Source organism: Neoarius graeffei, chromosome 11 (genome assembly GCF_027579695.1).
Source record: "Neoarius graeffei isolate fNeoGra1 chromosome 11, fNeoGra1.pri, whole genome shotgun sequence".
In the NCBI taxonomy this organism is placed as follows: Eukaryota; Metazoa; Chordata; class Actinopteri; order Siluriformes; family Ariidae; genus Neoarius; species Neoarius graeffei.
The window spans coordinates 63607582-63622804 of record NC_083579.1 but is presented as its reverse complement, the minus strand read 5'-3'; the positions used below and the strand labels follow the sequence as shown (position 1 = coordinate 63622804).

Genomic DNA, 15223 nt, shown 5'->3' with positions numbered 1-15223 from the left:
GGTAGGGTGGCCAGTTCCTTTCCTCGCCGCCTTTCTTCCCCCAGTGTTTCCACCAGGTCCCCATTCACTGCTGGGTGGACAGGGAGCGAGCCCCAGATCCCCGTCGAGCCGAGGCTCGAACCGGGGACCATTCGCTTAGTGGTCAAGCGCTCTAACCACTTGGCCACTTCGCCTCCGGCTATTAGTTAAACTGTTCAGCGAATGGGTAGCGCTCTGCTATTGGTCAAAATGGGGCTCAAGTTCAAGTATAGATGATTATGGTGTAATGATGGTGACGTCAGCTAGAACACGTGATTACTGTGCTTAGAAAGCTGTTCACCCAGGAGTCTGCACAGGTGGATGATGGCTTCATGGTTGAGATGAAATCACTCGACGAACTGCACGCCCGTGAGCCCCAGTATGTCCGGACCAGGTCCAAGTACTCGTGACTGTCTGTCGTCTTTTCACTTGGCTCTTCTCCGTCTTTCCGACTCTCTCATGAGTACAAGTGAAGGCAGTGCATGCATTTAGGATCAAAGCATACCAGAAAGTTGGTCCTATTTATGTTCATCTTAACTGTTGTTTTCTCATCTCATCTCATTATCTCTAGCCGCTTTATCCTTCTACAGGGTCGCAGGCAAGCTGGAGCCTATCCCAGCTGACTACGGGTGAAAGGCGGGGTACACCCTGGACAAGTCGCCAGGTCATCACAGGGCTGACACATAGACACAGACAACCATTCACACTCACATTCACACCTACGGTCAATTTAGAGTCACCAGTTAACCTAACCTGCATGTCTTTGGACTGTGGGGGAAACCGGAGCACCCGGAGGAAACCCACGCGGACACGGGGAGAACATGCAAACTCCACACAGAAAGGCCCCCGCCGGCCCCGGGGCTCGAACCCAGGACCTTCTTGCTGTGAGGCGACAGCGCTAACCACTACACCACCGTGCCGCCCAACTGTTGTTTTATTCGAATTAAACTAATTTACCAGGCTTGTTCACAACACCATGTGGTGTAAAACTTTTTTTTTTTACCTGTTTAATATAAGGTTACAAGGAATGTTATTGTAGTTTTAAAACAAATGGTACACACATTTTAGAAATTTTTAAACTTTTATTTGTACATGTATAATAATGTTAAAAGTAGACGTACCACTGACTTAAAAGCAATATGGTGTTTTGCCATGAGGTGGAACTTGATTTATTACAGCTCTTAGAAGTGAGTAGTTGAAAAGTACATAATTGCAGGGAAGAATACGCGCAAGTGTCCTTTACATAAGCTGTTACCAGGTTTTGGGTTTGCTCTGCCCAAAGCACAGAACTGCCTTCATAGCGTGCAAGTCAGAAGTAAGACATAAGTCAAGGGGAGAATCTGCGTAAACTGAAAACTGTGTAGTTTCATGATCTATATTTGTGCATGGGAGAATTGCACCTCTACACCTTTTTTGCTTGGTTTGCAGTATTACATAGCTTGAAATATGGTGATTTTTGTTGGAAGTTTTTGTATCAGGAAATCATTCTGGGTATCTTTTTATCCAATTCAGCAAATCCACACGTACCTAACCAACACTGTTGGCATTCCGTCATGGGGCTCTTATGTAATCTTTGCCATTGTCACGCTGTTCCTGGGCCTTCTCCTTGGCCTGGTAAGTAAAAAAACTACCTAAATCCAGCTTGGTGAAAGAATGACACCGATGCCGTGTGGGCCCATTGTTTAGCGAAAGTGTTTCATGTATAAATGTTCCACGCACCCGTAAAAGTGCATTTTTAAAAGGTGGTGTATGTGGGGTGCGCTTCCCCCCCCACACCTGCTTTTTAATTATTATTAAATAATTTTCCTCTACATTAACATTAGAAAGAAATTGTACATGACTTTTTCTCAATTCTAATGTTCTGATCATTCTGCTACCAGTGGTAAAGAGATAATGACTTGCGTCATTAGGAATTATGTAAGAAAATAAAGGTGTTCAGCAAAAGCGTTATACAACTCTTGGTTGTGTAATCCTTATCTATTGTACAGCACGTTTGGGAATAAAGTGGGTGGAACTAGAACCTTGCGTTGTAGAAAACTTTTGCCAGTACTCTTAAATTTTCTCTGCGTTTCTAACAGATGCTGGTGCTGATCGCAGACTGCATTTGCCCATCTAGGCCAAAGTACAAAGAGGATAAGACTGGTGAGATGGATAATGTAATTTGGACCACAGTTTTAAATGATGGTTTAATTGCAGGGAGCTATTTTTCTGCTCTTGGTAAAGCTGTATCCATTTTTGGATTGTCATTTTGCCAAATATGCTATACATCAAGACTCGTCCAGACCTAAATTAAAAAATGGAAATGCAAGGCCTTTTAAATCCAGCAGTTAACTCAACCTGATGTTAAAGGAACAGTCCACCGTATTTCCATAATGAAATATGCTCTTATCTGAATTGAGACGAGCTGCTCCGTACCTGTCCGAGCTTTGCGCGACCTCCCAGTCAGTCAGACGCGCTGTCACTCCTGTTAGCAATGTAGCTAGGCTCAGTATGGCCAACGGTATTTTTTGGGGCTGTAGTTAGATGCGACCAAACTCTTCCGCGTTTTTCCTGTTTTACATGAGTACCAGTGGCACACCTTCTGCGCGCTTCGGCAGCGCATTGATGTCTGAGCTCCGTATCAATGTGCTGCCGAAGCGCGCAGAAGGTGTTAGTACGCCTGTCATTATAGTGCGGACTTTCCATAGCATAGAAAATCGCCACGTTTCAATTTGTGTAACTGAACTTGTTTCATATCACTGGTCATATAAACAGGAAAAACGCGGAAGAGTTTGGTCGCATCTAACTACAACCCCAAAAAATACCGTTGGCCATACTGAGCCTAGCTACATTGCTAACAGGAGTGACAGCGCGTCTGACTGCGTCTGACTGACTGGGAGGTCGCGCAAAGCTCGGACAGGTACGGAGCAGCTCGTCTCAATTCAGATAAGAGCATATTTCATTATGGAAATACGGTGGACTGTTCCTTTAAAATCTCAGCTCTTATTGGATTTAGTGAATATTATTTTACAAGTACATGTTCTGGTTGTGCCACTGGTACTCATGTAAAGCTTTTTGTATGATTTTTATTTATTTCTAGCATGATCAGGTAATTTTTTGTTTCATGTTAAAAGCAGCCTGCCTTTCAGATTTTTCAAGTTTAGGTCCTAAAAAGAATTTTTCTTGGCACCCAATTATTTTTGTTTAGTGGACCAAAAGCTACTGAATTTGAATCACAGACTTCAAATTTAATTATGGGTGCCTTTTTTTTTTTTTTTTTTTTTTTTTTTATGGAGCAGTTAAAGGAGCACTGAAGGCAAATTTTTTTTTTTTTTTTTAATCAAAATTCTATTTCTCATTTTATTAAATATCGGAATGCATTTTTGATCGCTATTTTGTCGCTGCTATAGCAAGTTGTGTTTGAAATATGCTCTGTAATATCAGTCCGTATGTCAAAGCAATGGCCGTAAACGACATTCGTTGAGACCTGTGCGGGACATCGTAGGACGGAAGTAAAACGTACAGCGGAAATCAAAGTGACTGACAGCTACCAACGTTGCCAAAAGACGCGCGCCCTCTTTTTCGAATGCTGATGTAATCAAGCTGGAAGTTTTGTTTGTTTTGATAGCAATCAGGAAAGCTTGAAAAAAAAGTAGGCAGTAATCGTCATTTAAACTCGTTTTTGTGCAATATTTCGTTTGGGAAACAGTTTTCAAAATGGCGGCACTGACACCTGGCTGACACTTCACGTTTCGAAGTCTCGCACAAGTCTCGTGAAGATCGCGTGGATAAGCGACGCCTGCCGTGGACCAAATAGACCGATAAGTATAATATTTAACTGCAATTAGTTGCCAATACAAGTCACGATATAAGGTTACTAAAACCGAAAACGTAATTGAATAACACGTTAATTAAAAAATAAAGCAAGTTTTTAAAAATGACTTCAGTTCTCCTTTAATGAATTTAGGGCCACATGGCTCTAAATCCCCCCCCCCCGCTTCACCATGACCCAGTTCAAGATACTACGTCATGCATCACGTGGTGGGCTTTCCCTGTTCGCACAAGGCACTGTGGGGGACAAATTTGATACAGGAGAGAAAAATGGAGGACGTGAATGAAACGTGAAAGACCGACTACAGTAACGGAAAGCGAGAAGAAAAGACATTGTTGCGAAGGAAAGGAAATGCAGGACCAAACTAATAAATATCGGCTGTCAGCGAGCACCTCGGTGTGATCAGCTGTTCATTTAGCGACAGAATGATGGAACTGTCAGTGTACAGTCAAGATAAACCTATAGATGGCAGTAATGCAACACTGGATGCCAGCTGCCATAAAACCCAAAAGGAGGTAAACCTGCGCATGCGCACACGGGATTTCCTCTGTCTGCTTGACTGCGTGAAGCGAGCAATTTCATGCACAATTGCTCGGGAATCCGCTCAAATCAACTTCTTCCCATCCACAGAATGACCTGTTTTTGAGATATTGCAGAAATAAACATCTCACAGTAATCAAATTTCAGAGGGAAGTAAATTTCACTGATTTTATGAAATCGAAAGGCTGTATAGCTTTAAAATTTTATTTAATTTTTATTTATTTATTTTTGGCTATACACAAGACATTTGGGTTTGAGATCAAAAGATGGAATGAAACAGTGGTTTAGAATTTCAGCTTTCATTTCCTGATATGTTCCATCTAACTTGGGATATTTTGTGGCAGACCACCTATTTTTCGGTGATCAAAAGTAGAGGAACTGATGGCCTTAAAGTAAAGGAAATGACACTCCCCCCACAGGGCGGTTTCCATCAAATCCTGTGCTCTGATTGGCTGGCGAGCGGGTCCGTACGGACCCCTGGTGACTCACTCGTTCGCAACAACAAACACGGTAGCATTTTTTTTTTCTCAACATTTATCTTTTTATAAGATTTATTTGTAAGATTATCAGAAATCTTATAAATTTTTGCCAGCATTTCTCAGGAAAATAGCATTACCGTATTTTCTGGACTATAGAGCGCACCTGTATATAAGCCGCATCCGCTCTATTTTAAAAAAAAAATTAAAAAAAAGATATACAAGCCGCACCGGGCTATAAGCCGCAGATATCTATGTTGAAAAATTAGATATTTACTGCATGTACAGAACGATTTTGTACTGTAAATGTACATGTATGTACCTGAACAGATTCTTTCCGAACAGTGCCTTTTAACACGGCAGCAACTTTGCTGATTAAAACGGAACAGAACCAAGAGAAAATAACCGGTATTTATTTACCTTCATTTCTCCTGTGTTTGAAGCCACAAGTCACTTTAATCATCTTTGCTGGATTTGAAAATAATTACCAGTTAGTAATTTGTCGTGCGTGTTCTATCTGCTAAAGATCTGCTAATTCTTCTTTGCATTGATTTTTCGTCTATCTTATTTTTGATTCTACTTCTGGTTAGAGCGCCCCTAGCGGTGGAAGAAAAATCCACAGAATAGCCGCACCTTTGTATAAGCCGCATGGTTCAAAACCTGGGAAAAAAGTAGCGGCTTGTAGTCCAGAAAATACGGTAATTTTACAGCATGGATAGCGATAACGACAGTGTTCACAGCGAAAGCGAGTTTTACTACCCTGAGGAAGACGAAATAAAATGGAACATTTCAGGAGAAAGCTAAAAACCTTTAACTTGCTAATGCCAAGCAAAAACATGGCTGAATCCTGAATGACTCAATTTTGTATGAATAGGGGACTACATAGGTGGCAAAATGTAGGGTTTTTTTTTTTTTTTTTCTCCCCTGCCATGGAAGTACACTTGTATACCGAGGAGGAAGCCATTTGCATTACAGCCGTGAAATGAGGATTTAAAATGGCGGCTCGGCTCGGTTTTCCCTTTCGGGCGCTCTTGTTTTCTATTAGAGTTTGGTAAAGAAGAAAAATAAATAAATATATTATTTACCAGCTTAAGGTCGGTCTGTATGGTCAAATACCGTGACCTCGGCCCAAAGGGCCTCGGTCAGTACTTTCAAGACCTTGGTCACAGTATTTCACGATATGGACCTCCCAGCTGGTAAATAACATGTATATTTGGCTTCATATCTCATGCTTGAAACATCAACCTGGCAACCCACTGACCTCACCAGACTGTTGCATTCTTCTTTTGTGATGCTTTTCCAGGCTTGTACTTCAGGTTCTTTCAGTTGTTGTTTTGGGGTGTTTCTCGCTCCACTCCCTTCAGGAGGTGAACTGTATGCTCAGTTGGGATTGATTTTGGCCAGTAAAACCTTCCTCCCCCTTGATGAAGTCCTTTGTTTTGGAAGTGTGGTTTGGTTCATTGTCTTGCTGCATGATGAAGTTCCTCCCAGTAAGATTAGGTAGTTCTCTGTAAATTGGCAGACAGAATGTGTCTATAGACTTCTGAATTCATTCTGCTCATACCATCATGAGCTCCATTGTCAATAAAGATTAGTGAGCCTGTTCCAGAAGCAGCCATGCAAGTCCAAGCCATGACCCTTCCTGTCCTGTGCTTGACTGATGAGCTCATGTTTTGGATCATGAGTAGATCCTTTCTTTCTCCACACCTTGGCCTTTTCATCTCTTTGGTAGAGGTTAATCTTGGTTCCAGGAGTTTTATGACTCGTCTCTGTATTTGTTCGTCACATGTACATTAGAGGACAGTGAAATTTTTTTTTCTCTGTATTTAACCCATTTGGGGATGTGAGCGCATGCACCCAGAGCAGTGGGCCTTGCTCAAGGTCACTTGAGCTATTCCTGCTGGTCCAGGAATGGCCTCTGGAATTTCTTTGCAAATTCTGATCTATAGTCTCATTCGTCTTGATCTCCAACTGAAATGTCTTCAGTGTATAATAACAAAAGAATTGGCCTTGCCATTCCAATACTATTGGATGGGACTGTATATAATGTTTCTTTTCCTCGTTCTTGTATTACATTTTTTAATATTTCTATCTTATGGCTTTATACAGAGGTGCCAACACCTACACTAAAGCGTTTGATGGAAAACTCTGCCCCCTTTTTTTCTTTTTCACTTAAAGCAGCAGCAATCAGACCACATGGGGAAATAAAATTTCACCCAGCGGAAAAGCCAGTTCAGTGAAGGTGATAAGGACTTGGGGAATCAAAAAGACATGTTTTTGGTAGCAGTACTTTTTGCTCTGCAGTGCAGCAACTTTATCTAGGTGAACTTTGACTTGTGAATTTGTGAACTTTTTAAAAAAAAAAAAAGTAGGAGCTGCAAAGCACAGGGAGGATTGTGCTGTGTCACCATTTTAATATCTTTCAACAACAAGAAGTTTAATTTATATAGTGCCTTTCACCAACCCGAGGACGCTTTACAGACTAATGGCATTACAAAAGACAAAACGGAATGAGACAAATCAACCAAAAGAAGACATGACGGATAAGGGACACAACAAAGTCAGAATTAGCACGGGCATAAAGACAGCAGAGTAGCTCAAAGCACAGAAAAGGACTGAACAGTCAGTGACCAGGGATAGCAGAGAGAGAAGCGATAAGATTTAACAGTAGACGGCCTTTCGATTTCATAAAATCACTGAAATTTGGTCATTGTGATGCATGCTTTTTTTCTGTAGTTTATTTATTTATTTATTTTAAATCAAGCCATTCTGTGGCTGGGAAGTTATTTAATTTGAGGGGATTCCTGAATAAATAATGTGCATTAAATCGCGCACTTTGCACAGTCAAGCAGACAGAAGTCTGTGTAAGCATGCACATGCTTACTTTTGACCGTGCACTGACCGTTGCATCATTCTGTCGTTGAACAGCTGATCACACCAAGGTGCTCACTGACCGCCAATATTTTAGTTTGGTCCTGTGTTTCCTTTCCTTTGCAACATAACGTCTTTTCCTTTCGCTTTCCATTACTGTAGTCAGTCTTTCATGTTTCGTTCGCGTCTTCTATTTTTCTCTCCCGCTTCAAATTTGTATCCCGCAATGCCTTGAACGAACGGGGAAAGCCCACCATGTAATGCATGACAAAGTATCTTGCATTGCATCACGGTGAAGCAGGAAAAATGGCAGAGAATTTAGGGCCACATGGCCCTAAATTCATTAATTGTACTTGTATAAAAAAACAAATAAAATTGGAAGTCTGTGATTTGAATTCAGTAGCTTTCGGTCCACTAAACAAAAATAATTGGGTGTCGGAGAAAATTCTTTTTATGACCTACACTTGAAAAATCTGAAAGGCAGTGTATAGCTTTAAGTGTTCTGAATTTTCAGTATGTCGACTATACTTTGGACAGAAGTTAATTTTTTTGTTTCCCTTTGATAAAATCCTGGGGGGAAGGTGTAAAGACTGAGATTTTTATACTGATGCTCATATCTTGGTCAGTTAAACATCATCAAATACTAGTGCATCTAAAAAAATTAGAATATTGTGAAAAAGTTCAATATTTTCCATCAATTGTTTTAAGAAAGTGAAATTTATACATTATAGACTCATTACACATAAACTAAAATGTTTCAAGCATTTTTCTATTTTAATTTTAATCAGTATGGCATACAGTACAAAAACATTTAAAAAAAAAAATCTCAAAATATTAGAATATTTCATTTCGAGTTTGAGTAAAACAGTATGAACACAGTGTATCTCTCGGTCTAGTTCAGTACACACAACCATAATCATGGGGAAGATGATCACTGATGCCCTCCAGAAGGAGGGTAAGCCACAAAAGGTCATTGCTGAAAAGGGTGGCTGGAAAAGGTGCACAAGCAACAGGGATGGCCGCAGTCTTGAGAGGATTGTCAAGAAAAGTTGATTCAAGAACTTGGGAGAGCTTCGCAAGGAGTGGACTGAGGCTGGTGTCAGTGTATCAAGACCCATCACGAACAGACATTTTCAAGAAAGGGGATAACTTTCACATTCCTAATATCAAGCTACTCCTGAGCCAGAGACAATGGCAGAAGTGTCTTATCTGGGCTAAAGAGAGAAAGAAATGGACTGTTGCTCAGTGGTCCAAAGTCCTCTTTTCAGATGAAAGTACATTTTGCATTTAATTTGGAAATCATGGTTCTAGAGTCTGGAGGAAGAGTGGAGAGGCACAGAATCCAAGGTGTTTGAAGCCCAGTGTGAAGTTTCCACAGTCTGTGATGATTTGGGGTGCCATGTCATCTGCTGGTGTTGGTCCACTGTATTTTATCAAGTCCAAAGTCAACACAGCCATCTACCAGGAGATTTTAGAGCGCTTCATGCTTCCATCTGCTGACGAGCTTTTTGGAGATGCTGATTTCCTTTTCCAGCAGGACTTAGCACCTACCCACAGTGCCAAAACTAATACCAAATGGTTTGCTGACCATGATATTACTGTGTTTGATTGGCCAGCCAACTTGCCTGACCTGAACCCCATAGAGAATCTACAGGGTATTGTCAAGAGGAAGATGAGAAACACCCGACCCAAAAATACAGATACGCTGAAGGCCACTATCAAAGCAACCTGGGCTTCAATAACACCTCAGCAGTGCCACAGACTGATCACCTCCATGCCACACCGCATTGATGCAGTAATTCATGGTAAAGGAGCCCCAACCAAGTATTGAGTGTGTAAATGAATATACTTTTCAGAAGTTGGACATTTCGGTCTTGTAAATCCTTTTTTTGATTGATCTTGGGGAATATTCTAATAATTTGAGATACCGAATTTCTGATTTTCATGAGCTATAAGCCATAATCATCAAAATTAAAACAAAAAAGGCTTTAAATATTTCACTTTACATGTAATAAATATAGAATATATGAAAGTTTACCTTTTTGAATTAAATTATGAAAACTTTTTCATGGTATTCTAATTTTTTTAGATGCACTAGTGTATTTTATCACTGTCTATTACTTTCAGTTGTAGAAACTGTCGTGTCACTTGATGCGGATCAAACTACAGACTGAATATGGTCTTTAATTTTGTACTAATCATAAATAAAGCAAGCATGTACTTTTTATATAAAAGTAAGCTTATATACCCACTTATAGCTAGTTGTGTATAAACCTAGACTGTAGTTAAAGATCACTGTTTTATTTTGCTAGTGTGGAACCACTAGGGTTTTTTTTTTTTTTTTTTTCTTTTTCTTTCTTCTTCCCCTCTCAATGTTGACACCTCTGCTTATAGAAATGCAGTCCCACTATTCATCCTATACTCTTATATCTCTGCCTGTCTAGTTATACTTCAGAAAGATGAAGGCTCTGAGGACGAAGTAGACGACACCCTGACTGAAGAGAAGCACGCATCTGACCTGGATAATGAGAGTGAGCTGGTGTCTGGAGAGGAGGAGTTCACCGAGGAGGAAGGAAGCCCTGGCACTGAAGCTGCAGCTGGCAGCAGTGAGCAATCTACAGAGGCCTCCGTGAGGAAGAGGAAACCTCAGGGTCCAAACAGTCCCGAGACCACATAACACTTCTGCACAGGCTGGAAATCTCAAATAGAGTTTTACACAAATACAGAAACTCCCACAGCAAAGCTGAATCCAGCACTGTAAGAGCTGAACACTTGTCTCCTCTTTCCTAGTCAGTGTTCTCGATTTTATTCAGCCCGTCCCTGTTTCTGTCAAACCTCACCTGTGGGTTTCAGTATTTTGTGTGTGTAAATTAGGAGAAACCTTTAAAATAATATTTGCTTATAAACAAAACTATTGCCAAGGATCAATCATACAGCAAGTGACTGTAATGCTCTTAAAAAGAAAAATAATATAAAATGTGATAGATTTTAAGAAGGCTCCAAAAACCTGTTTAATATTTGTATTTTGCATTTAGGATGTCCATATGCCATTAATGTTGCAAATGGAATGCTTTTTGTTTACGCCATTTTGTGGTGTTTTTTTTTTTTAAACTTTTTTAGTTGCAACAGCTACAAGTACATGCTTTTTACATTCCAGGGTATAAAACTGCTTTTGTAAAAGCTTTCAGTGAATGTGACTGAAGGCATCGGATGCAGAGTATGAGGAGAATCGTCACCGTGAATTAGATCGTCAGCGAGATGCTCAACATCGGGGATTTTCAAAGTTTTATCAGTCAGGGACCCTTTTAACTCAGCAGGTTTATTTTACAAACAGACAATTAAAAAAAAGTGTGTATAAGTTTATGTAATTGGATACAGAGGAGGTTTTTTTTTTTTTTTTTTTTTTTTTTGTTGTTCTCCCTATCCCCAGAATCCAGCTGACATTATTTCTAGGCATAATAGGTGGATTCTGGCTTCTACTACTATAACAAAACTAGAAAACCACAGCCCCCCCCCCCCCCCCCCCCCCCGATTGTGCTTTGCAAACCTGTTTGAACCACATTGAGAACCTCAACTCTGTATGGTGCTTTGAGTTGTTCCATGTCTAAGTATTAAAACAAATCTGCTTATTATGTAGTCTTAATGGCCTAGCGCTGCGAATAGGTCTTATGCATTCGTTAGCTTAATTGAAAATTGAGACCATGTAGTTTACCATACAGTATGCAATACTCCGTAAACAATGGTGACGTCAGGCCATTACTTTTGTTGTATGTAGACTTGTGTGATAGATCTTTTCCCTACTTGTGAGTCACCGTTTGCCATCCAGAACCAACAGGAAACCAAGCATTTTAGGTTTAAGGAGGGTAGGGAATGGTGCAGTAATATCCTCAGCTGTGCAGTCAGGAACTGCATGCTGCTGTTGAGCTGAATTCTCCCCAGCAGAATCCGACATTCCTTCGTGCACACGTGTTACGAACTAAGCACAGCAGTGCTGCATATTTACTGCTATTCTCTTGGTAGGTTCCAGGGCTTTTATATTTTCCCTTAACTGTTCTATGCTGTAATCTGCAGAACTACACGAAAAGAAAACAAGGACCATTACAATGATGCCAAACTTTATCTCATGATCTGAAGACTTGGTGTTGGTGTGGTATTTTGCTCAATCTGGCAGAATCCGATTCACCTTCGCATGCATTTGTGCACCACAGTAGCTTATTTCTAATAATAGAAGAAGAAATCTTTGTCACATGCGCTGTGAAATTCATCCTCTGCATTTAACCCATCTGAAGCAGTGAACACACGTGTGTACGCGCGCGCACACCCAGAGCAGTGGGCAGCTACACTAGAGCACCTGGGGAGCAGTCAGGGGTTAGGTACCTTGCTCAAGGACACTTCAGCCCAAGGCCGCCCTACATTAACCTAACTGCATGTCTTTGGGGGAAACTGGAGCACCCGGAGGAAACCCACGCAGACACTGGGAGAACATGCAGACTCCACACAGAAAGGCCCTCGCCGGCCACTGGGTTCGAACCCGGAACCTTCTTGCTGTGAGGCAACAGTGCTAACCACTACGCCACCATGCCGCCCATAATATCTTATGTTCTCAACAAAAGCAACGCAAATCTTGAATAATATTGAATATGCAGCATCAGTGTGCCTGCTGTGTACCAGCAAATGGGAGTCGGAATCCAGCGAACACCTGCAGTTGAAATCATGAAGGGAGGGGAACCAAACTGGATGGTGGATTTTAGGGGATTCTGATATGGGGCTATTTTGATATTGGAAATTTGCACGGGTGTTTTCAAATCAGTTCAGATTAATGTCAATTGGCTCATCTCCAGTTTTACTGGGGGAGAAAAAGACTGCTTTGCTGGCATGTATGTAAGTGATGACTCATACTAGCGTATTCTGGTGTTAAATTGTGGAGCTGCTATGAAGAAAAGGTGTAAAGGTTGGCAGGTCTGGTAGTATAGCAGTGTGTAATGTGTATCGCACAAGCCTCCTATGTGGAAAAGGTAATGCTTTAAAAAAAAAAAAAGCACTGTCTCAAATATTTACTGGGTATTTGTGGATGTTGTGTGTATTGGATTAGGATGTGTTGTGGGTTTTTTTGCAAAATATGGGGAAGTTATTTTTAAAGCAATGAACATTTGAATTGAATGAAGGAATTTTAGAATTTGGTAGATGATGATGATGATGATGATTATGTCCACTTCCAGTAATTCTGGAGGACTTAATTGACATAAATTATGCAATGTTTGAGTGATGCTATGACATGCTGTCATTTTATACAATTGACTGTTAATTTGGACTATAAACTGTTAATCATGTTTTTTGTGTCTATCTTTATACTACACCAAAACACACACGTACGCACACATTGAAGTCATTGCAATATTTGAGATTAAACAGACAGTCGGGTCAAAGCAGTATTGTATGGCTTCAGTGAGAATTTTTTTTTTCTCTTCAACTCTTAATTCTAATTGCATGGTTGAAATTTATGTTAAAAGTTTGTAGCTAAAAGGTAATTACTTGAAAAATGAATTGTAAATTATTATACTTATTTTCCACCCTTTTTTTCTTTCCCTCTGTTGATTTAAAGTTAGATGGAAGTTTATACAACGTCCTCTGAACTCATGATGTGTGGAATACAGAGAGAGAGATGAGAGAGCACTGCAATACTGTTACGTAAAGCTGCAGAGGAGGCTATATAGCAAGAAGGATCTAAACCGCCAGGAATATTAACAGCCTACAACCTACACAGCAATGTGGTGCAGGATGTTCTCAGAGGGAACTCTTCCCTCCTGAGAAAATATGTTCGTATTAACCCGATTAAGAATTACTCTTTTAATCACACGTTGTCAGTTGTAATGGGTTCGTTCTCTCGATTGCCTTTTCCTTTTTGCATGAAGATGATTTTATATGAAGGCCCTAATGCAAGGTTGTTGGGTTCATTTTTATTTATTATTATTATTATTACACAGACAACATCTCATCTCATTATCTCTACCCGCTTTATCCTGTTCTACAGGGTCGCAGGCAAGCTGGAGCCTATCCCAGCTGACTACAGGCGAAAGGCGGGGTACACCCTGGACAAGTCGCCAGGTCATCACAGGGCTGACACATAGACACAGACAACCATTCACACTCACATTCACACCTACGGTCAATTTAGAGCCACCAGTTAACCTAACCTGCATGTCTTTGGACTGTGGGGGAAACCGGAGCACCCGGAGGAAACCCACGCAGACACGGGGAGAACATGCAAACTCCGCACAGAAAACCCGGACGTTCTTGCTGTGAGGCGACAGCGCTAACCACTACACCACCGGGCCGCCCACAGACAACATGTGGTATTGATTTTTATTCAAACAGTGTGGGTTGTTCAACATATGCATGGACCCTTTCACATGGTTTAACACTCTACAGCTACAGTGCCTTGCAAAAGTATTCATACCCCTTGAACTTTTTCACATTTTTCCACCTTACAACCACGAACTTAAAAGTTTTTTATTGAGATTTTATGTGATAGACCAACACAGAGTAGCACATAATTGTGAAGTGAAATGAAAATGATAAATGGTCTTCAAAATTTTAAACAAGTAAAAATCTGAAAAATGTGGTGTGCATTAGTATTCAGCCCCCTGCACTCTGATGCCTCTAAATACAATCCAGTGCAATCAATTGCCTTCAGAAGTCATCTAATTAGTTAATAGAGTCCTACTGTGTGTAATTTACTCTCAGCATAAATACACTTGTTCTCTGAAGTGGTTTGTTAGAGAACACTGAAGAACAAATAGCATCATGAAGACCAAAGAACTCACCAGACAGGTCAGGGATAAAGCTCTGGAGAAGTTTAAAGCAGGGTTAGGTTATAAAAAAATATCCCAAGCTCTGAACATCTCAAGAAGCACTGTTCAATCCATCATTCAAAAATGGAAAAAGTATGGCACAACTGCAAACCTACCAAGACCTGGCCGTCCACCTCAACTGACAGAGTGAGCAAGGAGAGCGCTGGTCAGAGAAGCAGCCAAGAGGCCCATGATCACTCTGGAGGAGCTGCAGAAATCCACAGCTCAGGTGGGAGAATCTGTGCACAGGACAACTATAAGTCGTACACTCCACAAATCTGGCCTTTTTGGAAGAGTGGCAAGAAGAAAGCCATTGTTGAAAGACAGGCATAAGAAGTCCCGTTTGCAGTTTGCCAGAAGCCATGTAGGGGACCACAGCAAGCATGTGGAAGAAGGTGCTTTGGTCAGATGAGACCAAAGTTGAACTTTTTGGCCTAAATGCAAAGCGCTATGTGTGGCGGAAAACTAAAACTGCTCATCACCCTGCACACACCATCCCCACTGTGAAACATGGTGGTGGCAGCATCATGCTATGGGGATGCTTTTCTTCAGCAGGGACAGGGAAGCTGGTCAGAGTTGATGGGAAGATGGATGGAGCTAAATACAGGGCAATCCTGGAAGAAAACCTGTTGGAGGCTGCAAAAGACTTGAGACTG

At 40.9% G+C, this 15223-nt stretch overlaps 1 protein-coding gene across 1 annotated transcript in view; it reads left to right on the top strand.

The window, feature by feature from the left end:
- tmx4 (thioredoxin-related transmembrane protein 4) overlaps window positions 1-13046 on the top strand; it is a 45370-nt gene extending 32324 nt beyond the window's left edge. The window contains exons 6-8 of the mRNA XM_060934565.1: window positions 1531-1632; window positions 2097-2160; window positions 10161-13046. Coding sequence (XP_060790548.1) covers window positions 1531-1632; window positions 2097-2160; window positions 10161-10393 — 399 coding nt within the window. The 3' untranslated portion in view covers window positions 10394-13046. The remainder of the gene's footprint in view (window positions 1-1530; window positions 1633-2096; window positions 2161-10160) is intronic.
- Window positions 13047-15223: the final 2177 nt, after the last annotated feature.